The sequence below is a fragment of the Betta splendens genome, chromosome 17 (assembly GCF_900634795.4).
Source record: "Betta splendens chromosome 17, fBetSpl5.4, whole genome shotgun sequence".
Taxonomy (NCBI): domain Eukaryota; kingdom Metazoa; phylum Chordata; class Actinopteri; order Anabantiformes; family Osphronemidae; genus Betta; species Betta splendens.
The window spans coordinates 9,855,046-9,875,785 of NC_040897.2; the positions used below are offsets into that span (position 1 = coordinate 9,855,046).

At 49.9% G+C, this 20,740-nt stretch overlaps 1 protein-coding gene across 1 annotated transcript; it reads right to left on the reverse strand.

The window, feature by feature from the left end:
• Nucleotides 1-1,091: 1,091 nt before the first annotated feature.
• On the reverse strand, nucleotides 1,092-20,690 carry bcl2b (BCL2 apoptosis regulator b). Its single transcript, XM_029131489.3, has 2 exons — nucleotides 19,222-20,690; nucleotides 1,092-3,544 (listed from the first exon to the last, which is right to left on the reverse strand). Exons 1-2 carry the CDS (start codon nucleotides 19,771-19,773, stop codon nucleotides 3,407-3,409), a joined length of 690 nt encoding a protein of 229 aa, XP_028987322.1. The 5' UTR covers nucleotides 19,774-20,690; the 3' UTR covers nucleotides 1,092-3,406.
• Between the last annotated feature and the right edge of the window lie 50 nt (nucleotides 20,691-20,740).

The following is a 20,740-nucleotide window of genomic DNA, read 5'->3' on the forward strand; positions in this document are numbered from 1 at the left end:
CTGTTTTAAGGCGACCGCTTGATTTCAGGAGGACCTCTTCAATGCGGTTAAGGTTGCGTGTGAGTGAGGCAACAGCATCGCGCACGGATCTGATGGACTTCCAAATGAGGGGTTAAAACCGGACCAGACTTACTCCAGACAATCTGCTTTGATCTCCCAATCTCCCCTGTGTTCCCCTGCACTGGGAAAGCCTCCTCTACACCTTGTAGGCCTAAAGCAGAAGAGGCAGGGGGCTCCCCCCTCCTCCCCCCTCCTCACTGCCCATCTTTCTCTATTTCTATACACACACACACACACACACACACACACACACACACACACACACACACACACACACACACACACGCTGGACTCTCTTTTGAAAGTCTAGGGCTTGATTTAAAATTCCTCTTCTGAGCGTGTCATGCATTTTATATGCATGGCGAGTGGGAGCGAGAGAGGGAGAGGGGGGAGTGCGTGGGGCTTCAGCCCAAATGAACTTCCCTCCGCGGTTGGTCTCCTCAGGGACGGATCCGTACGCACCGCCGCCCCCTTTTCTTTCGCTCCTCTCCCCGCATTTTCCCCCTCAACCCACTCAACTCTTTCAACATTAGTTTTACTGCATCATGCTTTTCACAAATTACACCGAGCAGCCAGAGCGCCGTAGCCTTTGAAGACAAGTGTGATCAGAACTGAGGCAGGGGGTTTAAAAAAAAAAAAAAAAAACCTGGCCGCGGGGCATTTGGGTTTTTGCACTCGTGTTTAGCAGCGTATGGAGCGGAGGAGAGTGGCTGACAAGTGCAGTGTTCGGGGACAGCTTTGATGTCGGAGCGGCGGCTGCTGCTGCTGCACGGGCCTTCACGAGGAAGATGAGGAAGAGGAAGAGGAGGAGGAGGAGACGGCGACTGTCACGACGCGCCACGCGCTGCGCACACTGCGGCTGTGGATGGATGGATAACCGATAATCAAAGGCCCCGTTGATGCCTCTGTCCACCTAAACATCTCTTATTCCCTTTCTGTCTCGCTGATGCGCTCAGATGCTCAGAGGCCGAACATCGATTTAAAAAAAAAAAAACCAAACAAACAACAAAAACAGACACAGGAACGTGGACTGGAGCTGCTTCAGAAATCGGGTTTATTAGGAACAATATGATCCCGCTAGCTTATCGTGGATATAGCAGTAAACAACAGAAACACATTTCACTTTTTTTTAAGTGCTACAGGTTTGTGATTATAGACATAAAACAGTACAGCAACCATAGTGCCTACATTCATATATGCACAGAGAATATAAAAATTACAGTATATTGCTTTTATAACGCTCCTCGTCCTGCTCATCAATCACTCGCTGCATCCCGTTTACACACACGTCACGTCACATCGAACACGGCAGGAGGTCTGGTTATAAGGACGAACTGAGACCCGGTGCGGGTGTGGCGGGTCCACGGAGGCCGGGTTTTCATCGGACGAATAAAGCGGATATAGTACAGTAACACTAGACAAACCCCGGGCGATCGGACGCTCAGTGGAGGCGAAGCAACACGGATCATCATCAAGCGACTGGTTTTAAATTAAAGGTTAATACAAGTTAACTTTGGTTTCCAGCTCTCGATCTATACTGTAATTTCGTGGCAGTTTAAGCTGTGAGTAGGAGTTAAATCAACAGTATAGCAGCCGTAAGCCAATGTCAATACAACACAGAAATTCACTTTTTAAACATTTTTCTCGTTATGTTAGCAGCCAGGAAACGACGAGTTACAGTGTGATTCCATAGAATAGACGTTAAGCTACTGTTCGTTTGTTAAAAAAAATCAGATCTGGTACCTCTTCATAAATAAAAACGCGACTTCTTTCCTGCTTTTGTTTGTCTTCTACCCTATTCTGTCATAAATACACCGACACGGAGTGAATGTTTATTGGGTGACGGCAGTATCTGTCATTCATGCGACATCGAAGCTGTTGAAATGACACAAATAAAATCACTCTTCCACACACAATGAAATATTTTGGAGGTTTTGCGTGAGCCTTTTTCCAAAAAAAAAAAAAATTCTATCAGACCGTAACACAAGACGAACGTCGATAAAAACGGTCTGAAACGAAGGGATCGATGGCTGGATGCATCTGAAGGAAAGCGATACCTCTGGGTCCCGCCCGCTTCAGAGACCAACCGAACCCCCCTCGGCCCAGAGTCCACGTCGCAGCACAGCGCTGCCGTGGGTTCCGAGCAGCTGGAGGCCACATGTTGGAAAAGGTCAGCTCTGGGAACGTGGCTTCTGCTACTGGAGCAGAACGAGCGAAGGGCTGCTGCAGAGAAAGCAAACGGGAGCTCTGAGAGCTGCTGCTGCTGCCGCTCGTTATTATTATAAAAAGGAAACCGCAGCAGAGGAGTGCTCTCAGTCACATCACTGCTGTTGAGGAATGCGCCCTGAGCACCTTGTCCATTTGTGTCGCACGGGTCCACTCTGCTTCACATGCAAAATGCAATGTTTGTTTCACTTCTCTCTCTCTCTCTCTGTCTCTCTTTCTCTCTCTCTCTCTCTCTCTCCCTCCTTTCTGCTGTGTTGACACTTTTCTCAGTATATTCATCAACACAAAACATTTTTTTTTCTGCAACAACGTGCTCCTTCAGCATGTTTCCCAGTCCTTATGAAAACTAGAACCAGACAATGAAGAGTTCGAAGTGTTGCGAAAATGACAACCCCCCCCCCCACCCCCCCCCCCCCCCAAAAAAAAAATCAAGGAGCTTTCAAAAACTTTCCAAACGTTGAACTCGTCCCTCCGGCGGCCCATCCTCTGTTTAAAGGCCAGGAGAGGGAGTATAATGGTGCTGTGTGTTCGGAGCACTGGAGCTGTCTGAGGAATAAAAGCAGCAGACGCACACTGTGCTGCTTGCAGCAAGCAGTTTCCATTATACATTCTGAGCAGCTGTTCTGTGGAGGAAGTCCTTTGAAGGACGGCTGAAGTGGTGGGCGAGTGGGGCGGGGGGTGGGGGGGGCGCCAGTTCAAACGGGGTCCTCGCGCCCCGACGGGCCGAGGTGAGGCTGCGGACCCTCGTCACGATCTGCATCCCCGTCATCCTCGAGCACATGCAACGTCTACACTAACACTCAACGCTCATGCTATAACTAGTAGAAGCAGGCAGGACAACACGACAGACGCATGCTGATCCGTCCCTCGTCCCTCGCTTGTGCTCAGCTTCCATCGACGCTGCCCGTCTCCGAGGCGTCCTTCGCTCTGCGCGTCGGCTCCTCTCACGTGTTTTGAGTCGCGTCTGTTTTCTGTGAGGAGCCTTTGAAGAGGCTGGAGGGAGCCTGAACGTTGTCTCTGAGGGGTCAGGGAGTCTTTAAAAGGGAAAGAGCAGAAGGGTGTTGGGGTGAAAAATAAAAAAAAAAAAAAAAAAAAAACAGCTGGTGGGAATGAGACCGGATCATTTCTGCGTAAGGTACGCTCCGATGGTGAGGCTGGCGGCGCCGAGGGCCGCGAGGCCGAAGACCGTCTTGATGGAGGGCCAGGAGCAGCTGAAGACGGACTCCCTCTGTCTGTCATAGAGGTCCACGAAGGCGTCCTGGGAAACGAGCCCAAAGAGAAGCAGGGTTAATTGATAGTTCATTAACGCTAAGAGGCGGCCGCCCAGTGGACGCATGAAACAACAAACAGCCGATCGGCGAGCTGTCAGCTGGTCCCACTCCGGCCTTGGATTCAGCTGGGACTATTTTAAGCTGAAGGTTAAAACGTTTGGTGCAGCAGCAGAACTGCGTGCGGCAGTTTGGGTTTTATTTATCCAGAAGCCATGACTGTGGAAACGCCACTGTAACTCAGAATTGTGGGATACTAAGTCATCATTTAGAGAAAGTATTTCATCATTTTCAGCTACTAAGTAATTCAGTCAGGTAACAGTTTAAACGATGTGAGGGCCACAAATGTATTCCTTTCTTTTTCATTTCATTGAGGTGGCGGAACAAACCTAAAAACCTCCCATCAGAGACAACGAAGACGTCTGTTCCACGCTCTCAGAAGCTCAGATCCAATGCGTTCGACTGGATCCCGAACCCCAGACGCGCAAACTTGGAAATCGCCCGCGAGTCGATGCGCAACTGCAGGTCAACAGATCGGTGTGTTTATTAGCATACGCAGGCGAGTATAAATATATTAATGGCACTCAGAGGGGAGCTCCGCTTTCGGGGCCTAACAGGAGGTTTACAGCAGATCGGCAGCGAGCTCCAACATAGATTTAAAGGGCGGATTCCAGCTCCTCGGTTTCGAGGCTAACCTCTGTTGAGGAGCTTTACGTCTAAACTCCTTTGATGCCTTTGTTTTCAGCTGTTTTGTGAACAATAGTGAATTAAGTTTCATTCACCACATTAGTGTGTCTGTTCCCATGGGAACGTATTATCATTACATCGTTACCGGTCTTGCTTTAATTTAATTTACCTTCAGTAATTATGTTTTGGGTAACTCTAACCGGAGTACACACGTTTCACTCGACCTTGATCCAGTACAAGCAAAAGTGGGTCATTACGGGCTCCTTCAGACGTGTGAGATTTTAACACTCGGTTTCCTTTTATCAAACAAAGGCCCACACAGGACCCCCCAAAAAAAGGGGAGACATCAGCTCTGCGTTGCTGCGGGGAGACAAAAGTATTTCCTGTTTCCCTTTCCTCCCTTCCCGTCCTGTGGCATTCCTGAGGCCGGAGGCCAGTCACTGACACAGCGGAGGAGAGATCAGCACATTCTTTCCAGTTTCGGCTCTCTGGAGTCCACATCCGCTGGTCCCAAATCAGCTGACGGGATCTTTAAACCGCACGGCATTTCCTTTGTTTGCCGCTCGGCGCTTTCAATTATCCGCGGCTATTACGGGCCTGTGCAGTCACGCTAGCTGACACGCAGCCCTGCTATGGTGGCAGGGTACTGTGCTAACATGCTAACGCTAAGGTGGGTTAGCCTAGTGGATGCTGGACTGACCAATAATCTGTCTATTTGCGAGCATCCATCTAATTGAAGCTTCACTTCAAAGTGTAATTGTTGATGGTAGAATTAAATGAGGAGGTCAAAGAAACCACACAATGAACTTTGGGTTTGGACTCGACTAGAAGATTGTCCTGATGAAGACCTATACCAACCCCCAGCATGTTGCCCCGGTGTTAAATGAAACAACTCGCTCCTCAGCCAGAGCCACGGCTGATTAGAATGTGCTGGTCGGCAAAAACACAGACTTCATTTTCTTTTTCCACCTACTCCTGGAAAAATAGCACTTTGCTGAAGCAACAACACAAAACAGGCGTCAGGTCCAGCGGCGGGAGCATGTGACTGACTGGCTGCGATCGAGCCCAGCAAGGATGACAAACCCGTGATGAGTGTCCTCGATTTGTCCCAGACAGTCGGCATAGATTATCATCTATTTAAGTCTGAAACAAAAGCGGGCCAATTACGGTAAGAGGGACGCACGCGCGAGCGGTGATGGATGTTTTAAAGAATCCCACAAGGACGCGGATGGTAATAACTCCTGGAGCGACTCGTGGGAGAGCTGGGGAGCGAGAAGCCGAGCGGGGAGGAGGGGGGGGGGGGGGGGTGTCAGGTGGATATCATGAGACCGAGACACGCTCCACTTCAGCGTCTGGAACTTTTTTCACCCACACGTCAGCGAGTAGCGCCGCTGCGGCCGCGCGAGGAGCGTTGAAAAAGCGAGGCCCGCACTCTCCCCCCGCGACACATCTGCACTCGGCGCATCAACAAAAGACTGTAATCCCCACGAAACCCCCCCTCTGCCCTGCAGCGGGCCATCTGCCGCCGGCAGCAGGTGCGCACGTGGGCGCCGAGGACCAGGCGGCGGCTCCCGACAGCACTGGCTCCCCGGATCAGTGGCTTTTAAAAAGGTCACAGGAAGCAGACGGCCAATGGGAGCGCGCATTCCCTTCCCCTTCTCTTGTACCGCACACAATGAATCCCTGGGAGAGTCTCGCGCCGAGGACAGGACTCCGGCTGAACGCGGCGAGTCCTGTCCTGAGCCGTGGTTACCGGGCCGGGGAGCGTTACACACCATTTGCTTTTCCCACCAGTGGGAGAGTGGCTGTCTGAGGCCTCTTGGTTTGTTTTCCACGTGATTCAGACCCCGTGCTTTTGCCGGTCTCCCTGTCTTCCTCGCTTGGCCTTACGCTGTCTTAAGGGCGACAGGAAATACCAAACACCGGCTCAGTCCTTTGGGTACCCCCCCCCTCCCCCCTTTGCTACTGGGAATGATCTCTCAGCCTGTGTTGGAGGATAATGAGTCATTCTGTGCGCTTGGCCAGCTCTGCTAAAACCCCGAATAAAGCTTGGACCAGGAGGGAAAAAAGGTTCAGCAGTCATGTCTGTTCTGGGTAATTGTTGGTGGAGTGCGACTGAGAGAAAGGGAGGCGTTCAACTTCTAATTAAAGCGCCTGTTGCGGCGGCGGCTGCGTTCACATCCGATCCGCGCTTCTCCCCACGCTCTGTTTGTTTCCTAAGCATCCACTCCATGCCTATAATATTGCAGACGCTGGTATGGGCCCTCTTTGATTTTCTAATGAGCGTCTCAGACGTCTCTGTAGCTAATTAAAGTCAAACAAAACTCCGATTTCAGGGGCCGAGAGGGAGTAATGGGAGATCAAAAAAAGTGCAAGGACGGCGTTCATTTCCTCTTTAATAGAGATGTTTTGGTAAAAAAAAATACACTCACTTCTTTTGTTTATACTGTTTTTTCCAAGTACACAAATGGTGAAAAAAACTCCATCCTCTCCAGACACAAAAGGTGGAAGGACAGAAACCTCGTCTGGCAGCGAGGTCGTGTTCGATCAGGTCTCTGGAGTGTCATCCATCGACCGGCGTGGCCAAAATAAGATGACGGAGGCATTTGCTGCGGCGCTCATTACCCAGTGAATCCTCCTGCGTCAGCACTGCCAAACAGCTTAGGGCTGAGGACACTGAGCCCTTCAGTACACTGTGACCAATACTGCAATACTTGGAAACAACAACCGCTCGAGTGATGACAAACTGGGACGGGAAGTGACACAAATCCGGGAAACGGAGGCAGAATCCACCGAGACGTCGCTGGTGCTGAAGCTCCCACCGTGTTTGTGGACAGATTGAATAGAAGTAATGTGAATTTAGGCGCTTTAGAAGTGGTGCTAGTAGTTAAACCACATATAAAAATGAACACAATGAGCTTCCGTCTTCGACCGTAGCCTCAGGTTGGTCTGTTTTTTTCATTTCGATATTGAAAAAAGTTTCTTGTGCGCACAAGATTTATTAGAGAGCAATGGAGCAAACAAAGGAACCTTTTTAATTCCCCTCCACTCGAGGCTCGGGTTTCCTACTGATACACTTCCCAAAGTCATCACACTGGGCCAGAGTGCACGGCGAGAAATAATCCTGACATTGGGTGCAACCCCAAAGGCTCATAAATATTCAAATGTGCGTCAGCGGCGGCGCTTGTGTGTTTACTAAACAGAACTCTCTCCCGTGGGAGCGCGTCGGCTCCGCTGGAACATGAAACGCGACCGCCGGTAAATCACCCACACTCCTCGTGACGCGCTCCGTTTTTTATTGTCTCCATTATTCATTGTCTGAAGCGGCGGATCAGCGAGGGCCTGTAACTTCACGCACGGGACTCTTCTTTGTTTCGTCTTTCTTCTTTGGAGCGGCTCAGCGGGAGACGAGGACCACCGGCGCTGGGCTCGACCCATTTGGGAGCGGGGGTTCTGAGCCGACCCACATTTTCTGATGTATTCACTCACCCTTGACTGGGCGTGATCCTCTCAGGCCATTTATTCTTGTTAAGCGCCTTGATTTGTATTGAACGGCTTTGATCCGACGTGACGTGAAGGACTGCGTGACCTTGAAGGATGAGAGCTCAGCACCGGTCGCTCTCGCCACCGCCTCCGCTCCCGCACTGCAGGTTTATTGGCACCTCTGCATCTGCTACAATCATTCATACACACATCCCGTGAAGACACATCAAAGCCACTAGATTGACAACCCTTTGTCTCAGTAAGTGGAGCAACCTCCAGAGCTCTGAATACATTGCTGTCTTTCTTTAAAGCAATCCGGTCCCGTGACCTCGACCTTCAAACGTATTCCAATCTCAACAATCGCTCCATAATCTTTTACAATTGCCATTGTCAGCACAATGGCTTCTTCAAATAGATACAATGCGGGTGAAATGGGATGTCTGCGCTGAGCCCATCCGGCTCCCGGCAGAGGAGGAAGTGACACAGTCCAACCGGACAGAGGCGGCACAATTGCTGCAATCTTCTATAAATAGTGTATAAAGAGACTTCATCTCAGCTCCTGGTTCAGAGCCGATCGGCCTTATGAAACCACCCTCATCTCCGTTTAAAAAGGCCACCGATGACGGAGGCGCAGCTGAGTCACCGCCCACGTGCTGCGTTCGGAGCGCATTAACGTAAAGACAGGATGTCTGGTGTCTAATGACTGCGCGCCGCCTCCGAGGAAGCCACACATGGTTAGCTGGCTGCTCCGCGCGCGTGTTTGTGGCATCACAAACCCAGGCCGATGAGCCGCCGCGTTCGCCTCGGGCTTAATCACGTCAAACTCCCAGTCCGGGAGATGTTTTGCGCAAACGTTCCGCTCAGGAATCCGGGAGCACTCATATTAGAGAGCCACTCGTTAAAGGTACAGTAAGCGGCGTTTGTGGCATTTTAAACATGCAGAGGAGCCATTCTGGGTCACTGATTAGACTCAGACGAGGCTCTATCAGCTTTAAATCAGCTTCGCTTGCTGGGTACAGGAACCAAAAACAGCTCTTGTTGTGGCTAAACAACGCAGCACGTCCGCCCCAACTGTTCAGGTCCGATGGAGACTGTGGGAACCAGCTGATTCCTAGGTGGCCTCTGGAGGCGCAGCCCATGGGAGCGGTTCGTTTCCTGCAACAAGGCCGGCGTGCTGCTTTAAGCCCCGACAGTCAGATGCACTGAACCCCGGAGGCCACACAACCGCCATCTCATCAGGCAGCCTCCAAAAATAGTCTCGAGCCAAAACGGGCTGCGTATGAAGTAATGAATGAGATGTGTGGGAACGGTGGTCGACTGCTCTGAACGTCTGCAGACCAAAAAAAAAAAAGAAAGAAAGAAAAACACCCCTTCACATTCGCTTTTAGATTCTTTTCAAATGATGTATTCTGATTCAGCAGCTTTGTTGTTCTTTCAAGCCCCGATCACACAGTCCTGATGTTCTGAAGGGGCTTTTCAGTTTTTCCATCATCGGGCCAAGTCTCAACAGTTGAGTTAGAGTTGGGTCACTTCCTGCGCCAGGCGCAGCAGGGATGACATCACCGTCTGGTTGGAGACTATAGCTTCTCTGTGGTGGAGCCAAGTACGGTTAAATCACTGTGTGGGTAACTAGGGAAGGACTTGGAGCAAAACACATAGTCATACTAAGACCATGGAGGAACGGAGGGGGAGTGGAAATCAGCAGAGCTACAGTTGGTTAAACACTGTAACTAAGAGATTTGTTTTTGTTTTGAACCTTCAACCTTCTCCTAAATCTTAGCCTCAAGTCTCAGAACAGCTAAACCCCCAACAGAAAGGAAAGTGCTATGTTCACAAAAAGTCACAATCTAGTGATTTCTTTCCGCCTTTGATGATATCGCAGGTTTACCCCTGTAATTTAGAAAGCAATGCCAAACACGTCAAGTGTAATATCATCTGCTGGAGAATTAAAGATGTCAGCGGAGAAGAAAGTATTAGAACATCAAAGCTGGGAGCCCAGCGCCTCTCGCGGTCTTGCCTTTCACACGGGAGACGTCATGTAAAGTCGGGGGCTCAATGAAAGCTTGTCAGCTCCGGCAACAAGATATCAGAGTGGTTTACGTGATTGAGGCGCACGGGGCCGGGTTTCAGGTCGAGCCGCGTCCTCCGCGTTCCCATGCAAATGAGCCAGGCCACAATCTGGGAGAGGGTACGCTTGAAGTGGAGCTCAGATGTCCCGTAATGTCAGAGGAAACAAGGTGCGGCGCCCTCGGCATCGCCTTTGAAGTGAGGAGAAAAGTAGCAGGACTCGGCCAAAACTCCACAAGGTCACATTGAAGATCTCTACTGACGGCGGTGGGAAAGCGACGAGCGAGCTACAGGAATTCTGGCTCAGTTGCTGCTGGGGTGGATTCCTGGCGTACCATGAGAAAAACGTCTTCCACCGCTGCACCACTGTTGTCATAATTACATCAGCAGATTAAAAAAAGAAGGGACCATGAGGGAAGACAAAACAAAACCTCAAGGAAGGGAGGAAAAGCAGCTTTCCCACACACACGTCGATGAGCGCATGGGGCCCACACGAACCATGAGCTCATTCTGCAACCGGGCAAAGGGGGAAGCAATAAATATTCTTACACAATTCAACTTCCAGCTGAAAGTAAAAATAGAAAATAAAAAAGAATGCCTAGCATGTGCTGACACGGTCTCAGAATGAGCTTGTGACACTCGGGGCACGGGCTGAAGCGCTGCGGGAGGAGTTCAATGACCTCTGTGAGACAACCAGCTGATTTCCATCCAGGCCGGGGGAGAGGAATGAGCGGAATGCACTGATGTGCGCAAACAAACAACTGCATTGTGTGTGGGGCCCGAGAGGCTCCGGCGGAGAGGAATGAACCTCGGGATCAGTCGACCGCAAGGAACGAGCCACGCTGCGCGCTTGGGTTACGTAACTGGAGACATTCATGCAAATCTCTCCAAAAAAAAGAGAGTCTCTCTCTGCGGATTGTTTCTTTGGACTGAGTTCAATGTGACTTACAGAGACCTTGGAGAGAGCTCTGTTGAGCGCCAGGCTCCAAAAAAAAAAAAAAAAAAAAAAAGGCTTGATTGTTTGAACTACGTGGAGCGGGCGGGCTCTTCCAAAGCCGCGTGACCTTCCCTGTCTGTGAGCACAGACCAAAGGGAAACGAGCGCAGCCCACCTGATGAATGTTAATAAGAGTGAAAACGTGCGGAAAAGCTAATGAGATGCGTCAGTTTCATAATGGCAGAGTTTCTTTTTGTTTTGAATTTTCTCCCTGGAATAATTCATGCAAAAATGATATCAGTGGCTTCTGGTGACTGGGTGTTTTAAGATGAGTCTTGTGCTGAAGATGGAGATATAATCTACATCATATGGGGGAAAATACACATATATGATGCAGGTGGAACCGCTCTCTCCTATTTGTGTTTTGTACATAAAGCCGTGTGGATGTTTCATGAGTACATTGCTCTGCTTTCTTGTCAGCAGATGGATCAGCTGAGGATCAGATGATTGTTGAGTCAGATGACTTTAACAGGCAACCTTATCCATGTTTGCTCTCTAAATGTCCACGGAGTGAGCTAATCCACCTCACAGCACGCAGCTCTAATTGAATCAAAAGCCATTTGGCGCATTTTGCCTTGGTCTTTCAGCTCTGGTGGCACAGTCATACTTGGCTAAGCATCCCCCTAATTTTCCCAGCAATTACCTCGTCGCTGTGGGTCGAGCCGAGCACAGGTGGCTTGAAGAAAGGCCGGACTGTCCTCCTTGCTTTGTGAGGCTCCTATTCTCGCGTGGCCTTCCATCTTCCCTCCCGCCAGCCTCACCGCCTGATCAAAGCCACCTTGAGGAGTCCAGCCATTTAATCCAGGAATATTTTACTACGAAACGCTCGGTCCTCCTCGGAGCGCAGGAATGTGCACTCAAATTAAAGTTGAAAATATTAAAGGTCAAGGGGCCGAGTGCCTGCTCTGATAGATTGGCTGGTATCAGAAAATGAGTTTGCAAAGCGGCTGATAATTTGGCACAGTAATATCCTGAAATTATGATTAAAGGCACAGAAACTTAGTGTTTTTTACAGCCTTTTTACCGCCATAGATCATAAAACCTGGAAGATAAATGAAGCGCTTTATAGCTCGGTTCGCCGAGTTGATTGAGCTTCTGCGGGTTATATTTGCTCGTCTAGACGCGTCACATCACACATGTCTAACAGTCCTCTATAAAGCAACATGGCGCCTGACACGATTGAATCCAGCCGCCGTAAATAAAACGCGCCCGAACAAAAGGTGCGAGACGACGCGTCAGAACATCCGCGGGCGCGAATCAAGATTGTATTGTCAAAAATGTTTAAAAGCAGCTAAACAACACACCTAAGAAGAAAAGGAATCACTGTCAGCTCCCCTGGTTTCAATTCTGCCTATTCTCTTTGAAGTATCTGTCATTATTTGAAATTGAAATGACAGCCCAGCAGCCAATTAAAGGCAGCAGAGCTGGAGAAATTCATATACCATAGCAGGAGGGCAGCGCTGGGTAGGTCCCGGCTTGTGGGTTACTAGCGGTGTGCAGGGTTAGTCGCCCAGGGGTCAACTGGCACAAGATGTCTGCTCAGTGTAGACATTTGGTTGTAGGTTCAAGACATCAAGACTTGAGAATGGCTCATAGACACAGTACACAGCAGCAGCAGTATGATTTAGCTTCCGCAGTGGCCCCAATCACACGCCATGGAAGCTAGCGGCCGCGCGAGCTTACCACGGGAGCACGTGCGCCTCGGCCCGAAGCCGTCGGCGTCGACACGCCCTCGCCCCTTTCGAGCGCGAGTTCCACTAAAGTCAGCGCCGCGCTCGTTGGGTGTCGGCTCGGAGACACCGACGCGAGCGCTGGATCGATGCGGCGTGGTCGAAGCGACATCTGAGCAACGGTTGACCTCACCCAGCATGGACTGAAGCAGATCTGATTTCCTCTGCCAAATATCACGCGGGGGGGGGATTATTTATCCTCTTATTTATTTATTTATTTACCCCAGACCTCCATGGAGTAAAAGATAAAAATCTATTTACCAGTATCTGGCTGCTGTCGTTTTTTTTGGCTAGCATGTAGCTAGCATTTGCCACAGTAATGGCATCCTGTTTAATAATGGCCAGAGCTGTGGCTAGTTGCACCGGGAAATCCCGGGAGGAGATGATAGCGTGTGCGTGTGCATGTGCGTGTGTGTGTGTGCACGCGTGCGTTCGTGTGTGTGTGCACGCGTGTGGTGTGCGTGTGCTGGGGCTGAATGGCGCGGCTAACAGGAAGCTAGGCACCCTGGGGCCATCTGCTCGCTGCCGTGGCTCACATGTCACCCTGTGACAACACAGCATTATTGATTCACACTACCACATCCGCTTCTGTGTGTACACGCCGACGTGCCACCGAGCGTCCGTGTCTATGTACGCGCACGCGTGTGTACACAGCCATTTTGTGGACAGCAAATAATTGACTTGTACCAGTACATCCGCTTCTGTGTTTGCCTGTGTGTGTGACCTATAGGAGCTTTGCAGGCCCTAAAAGTTCAGTTCATCCATGTCACAAAAACCTAGAGTCGGACTCTTTTATTGTTGAGCTAAGCAGAGGCGCTGCCTTTTGTTTGTTCGAGGCTTTAAAGCTGCACTAAGCATTTTACTTTAATATTAGGAGTAAAGCCAGCTACTTGCTCAAGGCGCCTGACTCTGCACTTTTTTCTCCACCGGTGTTTATTATAACAGCATTATTCTGGTGTCATGACCAACAAATTTAATGCTGCAAAACATTCTACAATTTGAACTTAAGTGACCTGAGCAGCACCGAACAAGCAGCTTGTGAACAATCATCATTTCCCAGCGACAGATGCACTGATTTGTCGTTGACTAGATTAACGTTTTCTTCCCAGAAACAACTGTGGAATGACAAAAACCTATTCACATCAGAACTGAATCATTGAGTCACTGGCACAAGTAATAAAGCCATTTGTGCGATTTGGATGAGCCTGGCTCTTAGGACTCTTTAGGTTAGTAATTAGAGGAAAGCTCCCAGCTGCCTTTCCAACAGCAGTGGCCACTGTTGCTCTAGAAATTAATTCAGAATATTAAAATTCTTTTGAAAACCCTTTTGGGGAATTATCCCAAAAATATCTCCAATAGCCAAACAACGGAGGAACCGTTTAACCTTGCCCTATATTGATATGCTGCACCGTTTGCAAGGGTGTGCCCACTGGCAAAGTCAACTAGCCTCCCTCAGTAGACTCCTCATTATCAAGCGCCAACCATGACAGACAAGGTGGAAAACTCTTTTATCTGCCATCTGAAATGGTTCATTAGGACGTTTTTTCCATGCAGATCGGCGTTGCAGCCGTGATGTGAGCGCGGCGGCGGCGCAGGAGGCAACAGAGCAGGGATTTACGCGTAGCACGACAATTAAGGGACCACACAGGAGCGGCGACGGCCCCGCGTCTATATTTAGAGGCCTCTCACATGTCCCTGCATTTTTAAGGGATGTGGAACGTTACCTGACACTGAACGGCAGGTCTCAGGGTATTAGCGTGTTGTTTAGGAATAGACTGTGCGCAAATAAACGAGTTTGTCCGTGGTGCCGTGGTGAAAGACGTATCGAGGATGAGGACGAGGATGAGGAGAGAGGTGGGACGAAGCAGAGTTAAGCTCTTAACTGGAGCCTTCGGGTTCCACTTGAGGGACGTCCATTTAGTATGGGAGTTTGTCTGCCCCATGTATTATTCATCAGTGTGTGTTCTGACTAGGATGGCAGCCCTTTTAAACAGCTCAGCCACGTGTCCCTCGTGAAACCGGAAAGCAGCAGGTTATGGTGATTACTGATTTGAACAAAAATAATAAAAAGGAAACACAATCATATGGCTGAACTCATACACACACACACACACACACCGGTGTGTAGGCTCATATGATCCCGTAGGCCTGCATTTTTAGGGCACTGAATAAACAAACAAAAACCACAGACACAGACACAGACACAGACACACACACACACACACACGTCAGTGCAATAAACGCCCACAGCTCCTGAATGAAGCATTCTCAGCTGACACGACCGTCCAACAAAAGACCTAAATCGCCCACACCCTGCTGCTCAGGAAAGAAACACCCAGGTCGTCTCCATTATTTATTTACAGTTGCTGTTCCCCAGCAGACATTCCTCCGGCTCTCCTGAGGAGGCCCAGCAATACGTGCAACAGGACGGGGTGGAGGGTCTCCCAGGAGAAGGGAGGTCATGGAAACAGGAACAGAACATTCGCAAACCAACAGGACCGATGTGCGATGTGAAAAACTGGGTCCGCGCTGATTGTGGCGAGCGTTGGTCACGCGCAGCAAAGGTGCGGCGCACATTGGTGCTCGTGAAACGCTCCTTGTGAAATGCACAGCATGTGAGGAATGATAAATGCACGGGCCTGTCGGGTCAAAGGTCACGGCCACGACCAACTTAGAAATTTTTATTTGGTTAAAAGAAGGTTTTGGGACAGTGAGCTACAATCACTTAGCTTAAATAAAGCAATGGCATTAAAATACATTTAAATGTTCATTATTCTCAATAGGAACGTACTGAAAATAAAAGCCTACTTAGTGAGATTTTATAGCCTCTAGTCTATTCAACACACACAAAGGGTTAAACCTGTGCTCCTAAACACCACACCTATAGTTTGTCCTGCTCCTGAAAGAAACTACTGACTTCAAACGCAGCCCAGAGCTGCCTGCATCTGTAGGAAATGTTCTGAGATTACAGTTGCCTGGCTGATGGGTGTAAACACAGCGGCAGATGGCAAGCGATCCGGGGCCTGCGCAGCGAGAGGGGTACGGAACGGGGGGGAAAATCTTGGCCGTTTCTCGCCACACTGAGCCCTTTTGTGGCGTACGGTCTCCATTACATAGCTCAGAGTCCACACGGAGAGACAGTTTGAGCTGCTCGAGTCCCCGAACTGAGCCTGAGTTGTTGTTCATTTACTTTTGTATTTAATAAGTAAATGTTCTTGTGTCTGTGCCTGAAAAAGGGGGATTTCTAGCTGTTAATACGTGGCTCCGTGCTCACATTCCTTCCAAAGTTTGTTCTGAAACACACTTTTACTGTCAATACAGACAAAAGAAATGAAAAATTCAACGGCAAGCGAAGCAGGACCATGAAAACCTCCTGAATGATCAAGGCTATTGACTTGTCTTAAACAGAGACTTTGAATCTGGGAGACACAAATTGGACGTAAGTGAGATCCGCATTTTGCTCCCGTGTAAATGTCTCCATGTGCCGCCTTTGTGATTCTGTTTGTTTGGGCTCTTCTCTTCCACCTCTACCCTGCCAACATGTCACCTATATGGAGATTAATGACTTCCTCGCTGTCCCAGATCCGCTCAGTCTTAACAAGGGAGGAGTGGGGTTGCCGCCAGATGCCCGCGAACGCCGGCCGACGAGCAGATTGTGCTCAGGGGATCCCCCGCAGGACGGACCCGGCCCGAGCCAGCTCCCATTGTTCTCCGTTCACGCGGACACACCTGTGACGTGCGGAGAAAGAGGCCACCTGGCCGACGGTGTTCTTCGCACACCCGATCCCGCTGTTTGGGAATTCAAAACAGGGATTTTCACTCGACGAAGCCTCTTCTTATGTCACGTAGGATCAAACGCAGCACTGAAGGCTGTGGCACCACTAGGTGAAAGGTCAGCGGGTCTGTGAAGGTCATGATGCTCTGACTGACGCCATGGCAAAAACAAGTTAATTTCTCAACATCATATTTAGGGCAGTTCCGAGTAAACCCTTCTAACGTTGCGAAACCAATGTTTTCCTTTGCAACACATTCTGGCATTTCGCTCGGTGCCAGCGGCGCAGCCGAGCCAAGCGTCCGGGCCCGGCCGTGTAATTTCAGCAGTCCACGCGGTTCAATCGCTTGGCATTTACCGCGAGTGCCTGTAAATAAACACAGGTGCACCGCGTGTGGGCGAGGCTGCAGGCTAAATACAACTGTCCCCTGATTGGAGCCACTCCTGCCATCACAAGGCTGAATTTATACAGGTGGGGCGACGGAAACAAAGGGAGGACAGTGTGCGGGGCGTAATCGGCGCGGCGGACGAAATCTCTCGCCCCCAGCTGCGTTTCAGACACAGCACCTGCTTTGTTTTTCCTAAAGGGTAGTTGGCTGGGTTCAACTAGAAGTATATTTGACTCACCGGCGATGGCTAGACTCAACAACGTTTAGTGGCCACTGCTATTTGGCCCCAGAAACAACAGGAAACAGGGTGGCGGGGAGGACGTCACAGCAGCCCACTCTCACACGCCAAAGTGTCGGTAATGAGTTGACGAGGACCCACCTTTGTTTTAAAAGTGCCGGAAAAAAACACGTCTCACCTCTAGCGCACACTTACACAATGGACGCTCTGCGTGACCGTAACCGCGGCCTGTCTGAGCCGTGTTTATCCGCCGTCTTCACTGCTGGACAGTTGTGCAAACGCAATCAAGAAATATGACGTTGCTTTTTATAGCCGGTGCCCGCGCAGAGTCAAAGCTCATCAGAGGAGAGTGAACCGAAACATGAAATGGGTTTTATACTGTGAACCATGTGTACTTCGACAATGTTCAAGTCCCAAATCCTTCATTCTGCTAGTATAGAAATATTATCACAAGTGTTTGTGCTGAGATTGTTTACTAGATTATTTCCACAATATGTCTAAAATCCTGGCTAGACACCTTTAAGCAGCTGTGGATTCATAATTCAGACGTCTGAACTAAATTACTGTGTGCACCTGACACATCATAAACCTCCTCGGTATAAAACTGACTACTAAGGTCAAAGGAAAGCTATCCACAAAACAAAGCCATTGTAAAGGAGAGACAGACTGCGCTTCCAGTTTCAGTTTTTAAATGTAAGGTAAGGACTCTTGGAAATCCCCAACCTGATGGACAGTCAAATGACTCTGTACAAGAGCGTCAGTGTCTGTTACACACTAATACGTCTATTATGATCTGCACAATCATGAGGTGAAAGGATGCCTGGAAAAATCTCACTTATACTTATATTATCGTTCGTATGAAAAATCTAAGGTCCATCAAATGTCCCCCAGACCAGAGACATATGCTTTGAAATAATCCAAATAATCCTTTGGATTAAGAGACTGCTGCTCTGCATCCACAGAGAGAGAGAGAGAGAGAGAAAGCGCAGCGATGCAGTCGTCTCCACCCGGCTGGAAAACACAGACTATGATGACCTACATTATTGTTACAGTGCGCTCGGGCTCCAGAGACCTCGAGCAAGCATCTCTGCAGCCCGGCCCGCGCTGGCTCCGAGGCACGAGTCTCAAATAGCAGACAGAAAGGGTTCCAACGTGCATGCACGGAGCACTGCATGTTAAACACAGCGGCTGCAGATTAGCGCCGTGTTCCTGCGGGGGCCCTCCCTCTGTTGGCGCCCTTTGATATGTGGCACAACCTGCCACCTCCAGGGGGCAAGGAAGACTCAAGGGGAATGTTAAACGGTCGTTCCCTTTGAGGTGAAATGTTCAATATGAATCATTGATACCCCCCCCCCACATACACACACATCCCCAGAATCTACCTTCCAGCTACGATAATCAAGGAGCACAAATGTTATGCTCTCATTAAGAGCACTCCTGCTAATTAGGGGCTAATTCCAGTCAGATTGGTTTAATGGCTGTTGAGGAGCACAGAGGAGGAGGAGCTGCACGCCGGCGCTGCAGGAGAATTATTACTAAGGGATGTTATTTCTCCGCGACTCCGTGTAGTCGGGCAGAGACAAAGTGTAAACGCTGCTTCTCGTTAGCACCTGAAGCGTATGTGTCATTGTGAGGTGAGGAACGGCCCTGATAGCTGAACCCTGTCCAGCCATGCCCAGGGGCCTGAGCGCATTAATCCAATAGTTTTCTGTTTTCTGACATGTGTCTGACCTCCTTCCTCCTGCTACAAACACGACCCAACGAATCACAGCACAGGACGAGTGTTCCCAGAAGCCTCTGATTCAACCTGATGGAGAAATATTTCTTCTGTTCCCACTCATCAATTAGTTTAAAACAGTTGCTCTGATCGTTATATTACGCTGATTGGTGCCGTGCTCACTTCCTGACAGCTGGGCGGCTGTGTCTGGCTTTACACCGTCGACAGGGCGGGTTTTATGATGGAGCGTCGGGAGGTGTGACACAGCTCCTTGTCTGATTGGTCTGAAGTTTAACAGCCACCGTGAACCTCCAATCAGAGCGGCGGACGAGTGAGGCCGTCCATCTCGAAAGCTCGCGCTGTCGTGAGTACTGGGCAAGTCGAGAAGGGGATTTTATCAATGATTGCCTACAGATGTGGTTTCATTATAGAGCGACATTAAGACAGAGCGTAATACGTGCTAAAATGTTTATTAAACGCTTGTACACGGCGGAAGTCGCTGCTTAACCGTCTGTGATCACGGATGAATTGTAGTTTTGCGCCCCCGTGGCACAACTGCAAACGTAACTATACGGAATTAACACCTACCCATCCCCCGTTATCTTGTATCCAGCTGTTAAGAGGCCCATTTAAATACTCCGTCATCCACTCCACGATGTTGGTCACCTGCGAGGTCATCTCCTCCTTGGAGGCGCACTCCACGCACACGGTGCCGCCGAACTCGAAGAAGGCGATAATCCGGCCCCAGTTCACCCCGTCCCGGAACAGTTCGTCTATCACCTCGGCGAAGCGCCTCTGCGCCGTGGTGGAGGTGAGATACAGCTGCCGGGACATCTCCGTGAAGTCCGGCTGGTACAGTCGCTCAAGTTCATCCCCAGCCTCGCGCAGGACTCTGTGAATGGCGGCGTGCGCGTCGGACTGAGGCAGCCGTCTGCAGCGGTGGGGGGTGCCCTCGCTGTCGGGCCCGGTGCTGCCTTCACGGCACCGGCGGGCCAAAGTCGGCGGCGGGGAAACTACCGAGCCGTTATTAGCAGCGGCGCCGTCGTCGTGGGCTTCGTGGACTCGCCACGCGTAGCCCCGTTTAGAGAGTTTATGGCAGATGTACTTTTCCACAACGTAGCGATTACACACGTCCGCCATTCCGGCTTAATTTGGCACTTTGTACAGTCAGATGTTATCTTACATTAAATGCATCGTGTTTGGATGTGTGCGTCGTACACTGCGCTGCACGCGCGCGTCCAAAAAGTCGGATCAAATAAACGAATGGCGGGAGTTATTCCACATAGAAAGCGAATAATGGTTTAAAAGTTGAGGAAATCCCTTCATTAGAACTTCGCCAGAAGCGATTCGAAATAAAAGAAACTATATGTAAGCAGCTGCTTTCATTTCCCGAATCCTTGGAGGGACATAGGCGACCTTCTCTTTGCATAGAAATCCAATATGCGGAAGAGGTTGGAGCAGTGTTGATCTATTCCTGCGAACATCAGTCCGACGTGGAAGTGCTGCAAATAAAAAGCATGAATGAAGCCAAAAGGTCCACGCTACGCGCCGGAAGGAGCATTACACGCCGCCAACTAGTTTAGCGGCGTCCACGCACAACCAGGCGCGGGACTGCGAGCCAGACAAGGTCGGACTGGGTCCTCTTCCACGATTTCTCCTCATATCCTCTTCAGCAGCTCCCTCCCTGCTCAGCGCTGCGCTGGTGAGGTATTGCTGACGTCATGCGGCGAAACTAATTCATTTGGCTGCGCTCGGAGCCTCCAAGTGCACACGAAGAACTGCACTAAAAAGCGTTCAGAGCTCTCACCTGAACGAAGGCGCGTGTAAAACAGCGATTTAAAGACGGAAATCGAACCAACTCCGACCAGAAATATATTAACCAAGAAATGTGGCAGCAAACGTCTTCCAGATTAATCCATGCGAGGCACAGAAGCGTCACGTCACAGTATGGGGTATGTGATGTGGTCCAGTCACCCCCTTGTGGATGGAGATCTAATCCTGCAGTGCAAAATGTAAACTGACTGTATATAATCTCCCTTCTGGTCTTTGCTGATACTTAAGAGAGAGACCTCATGTTTTCAGTCAGGTGATTCAGAATTTAGTGGAA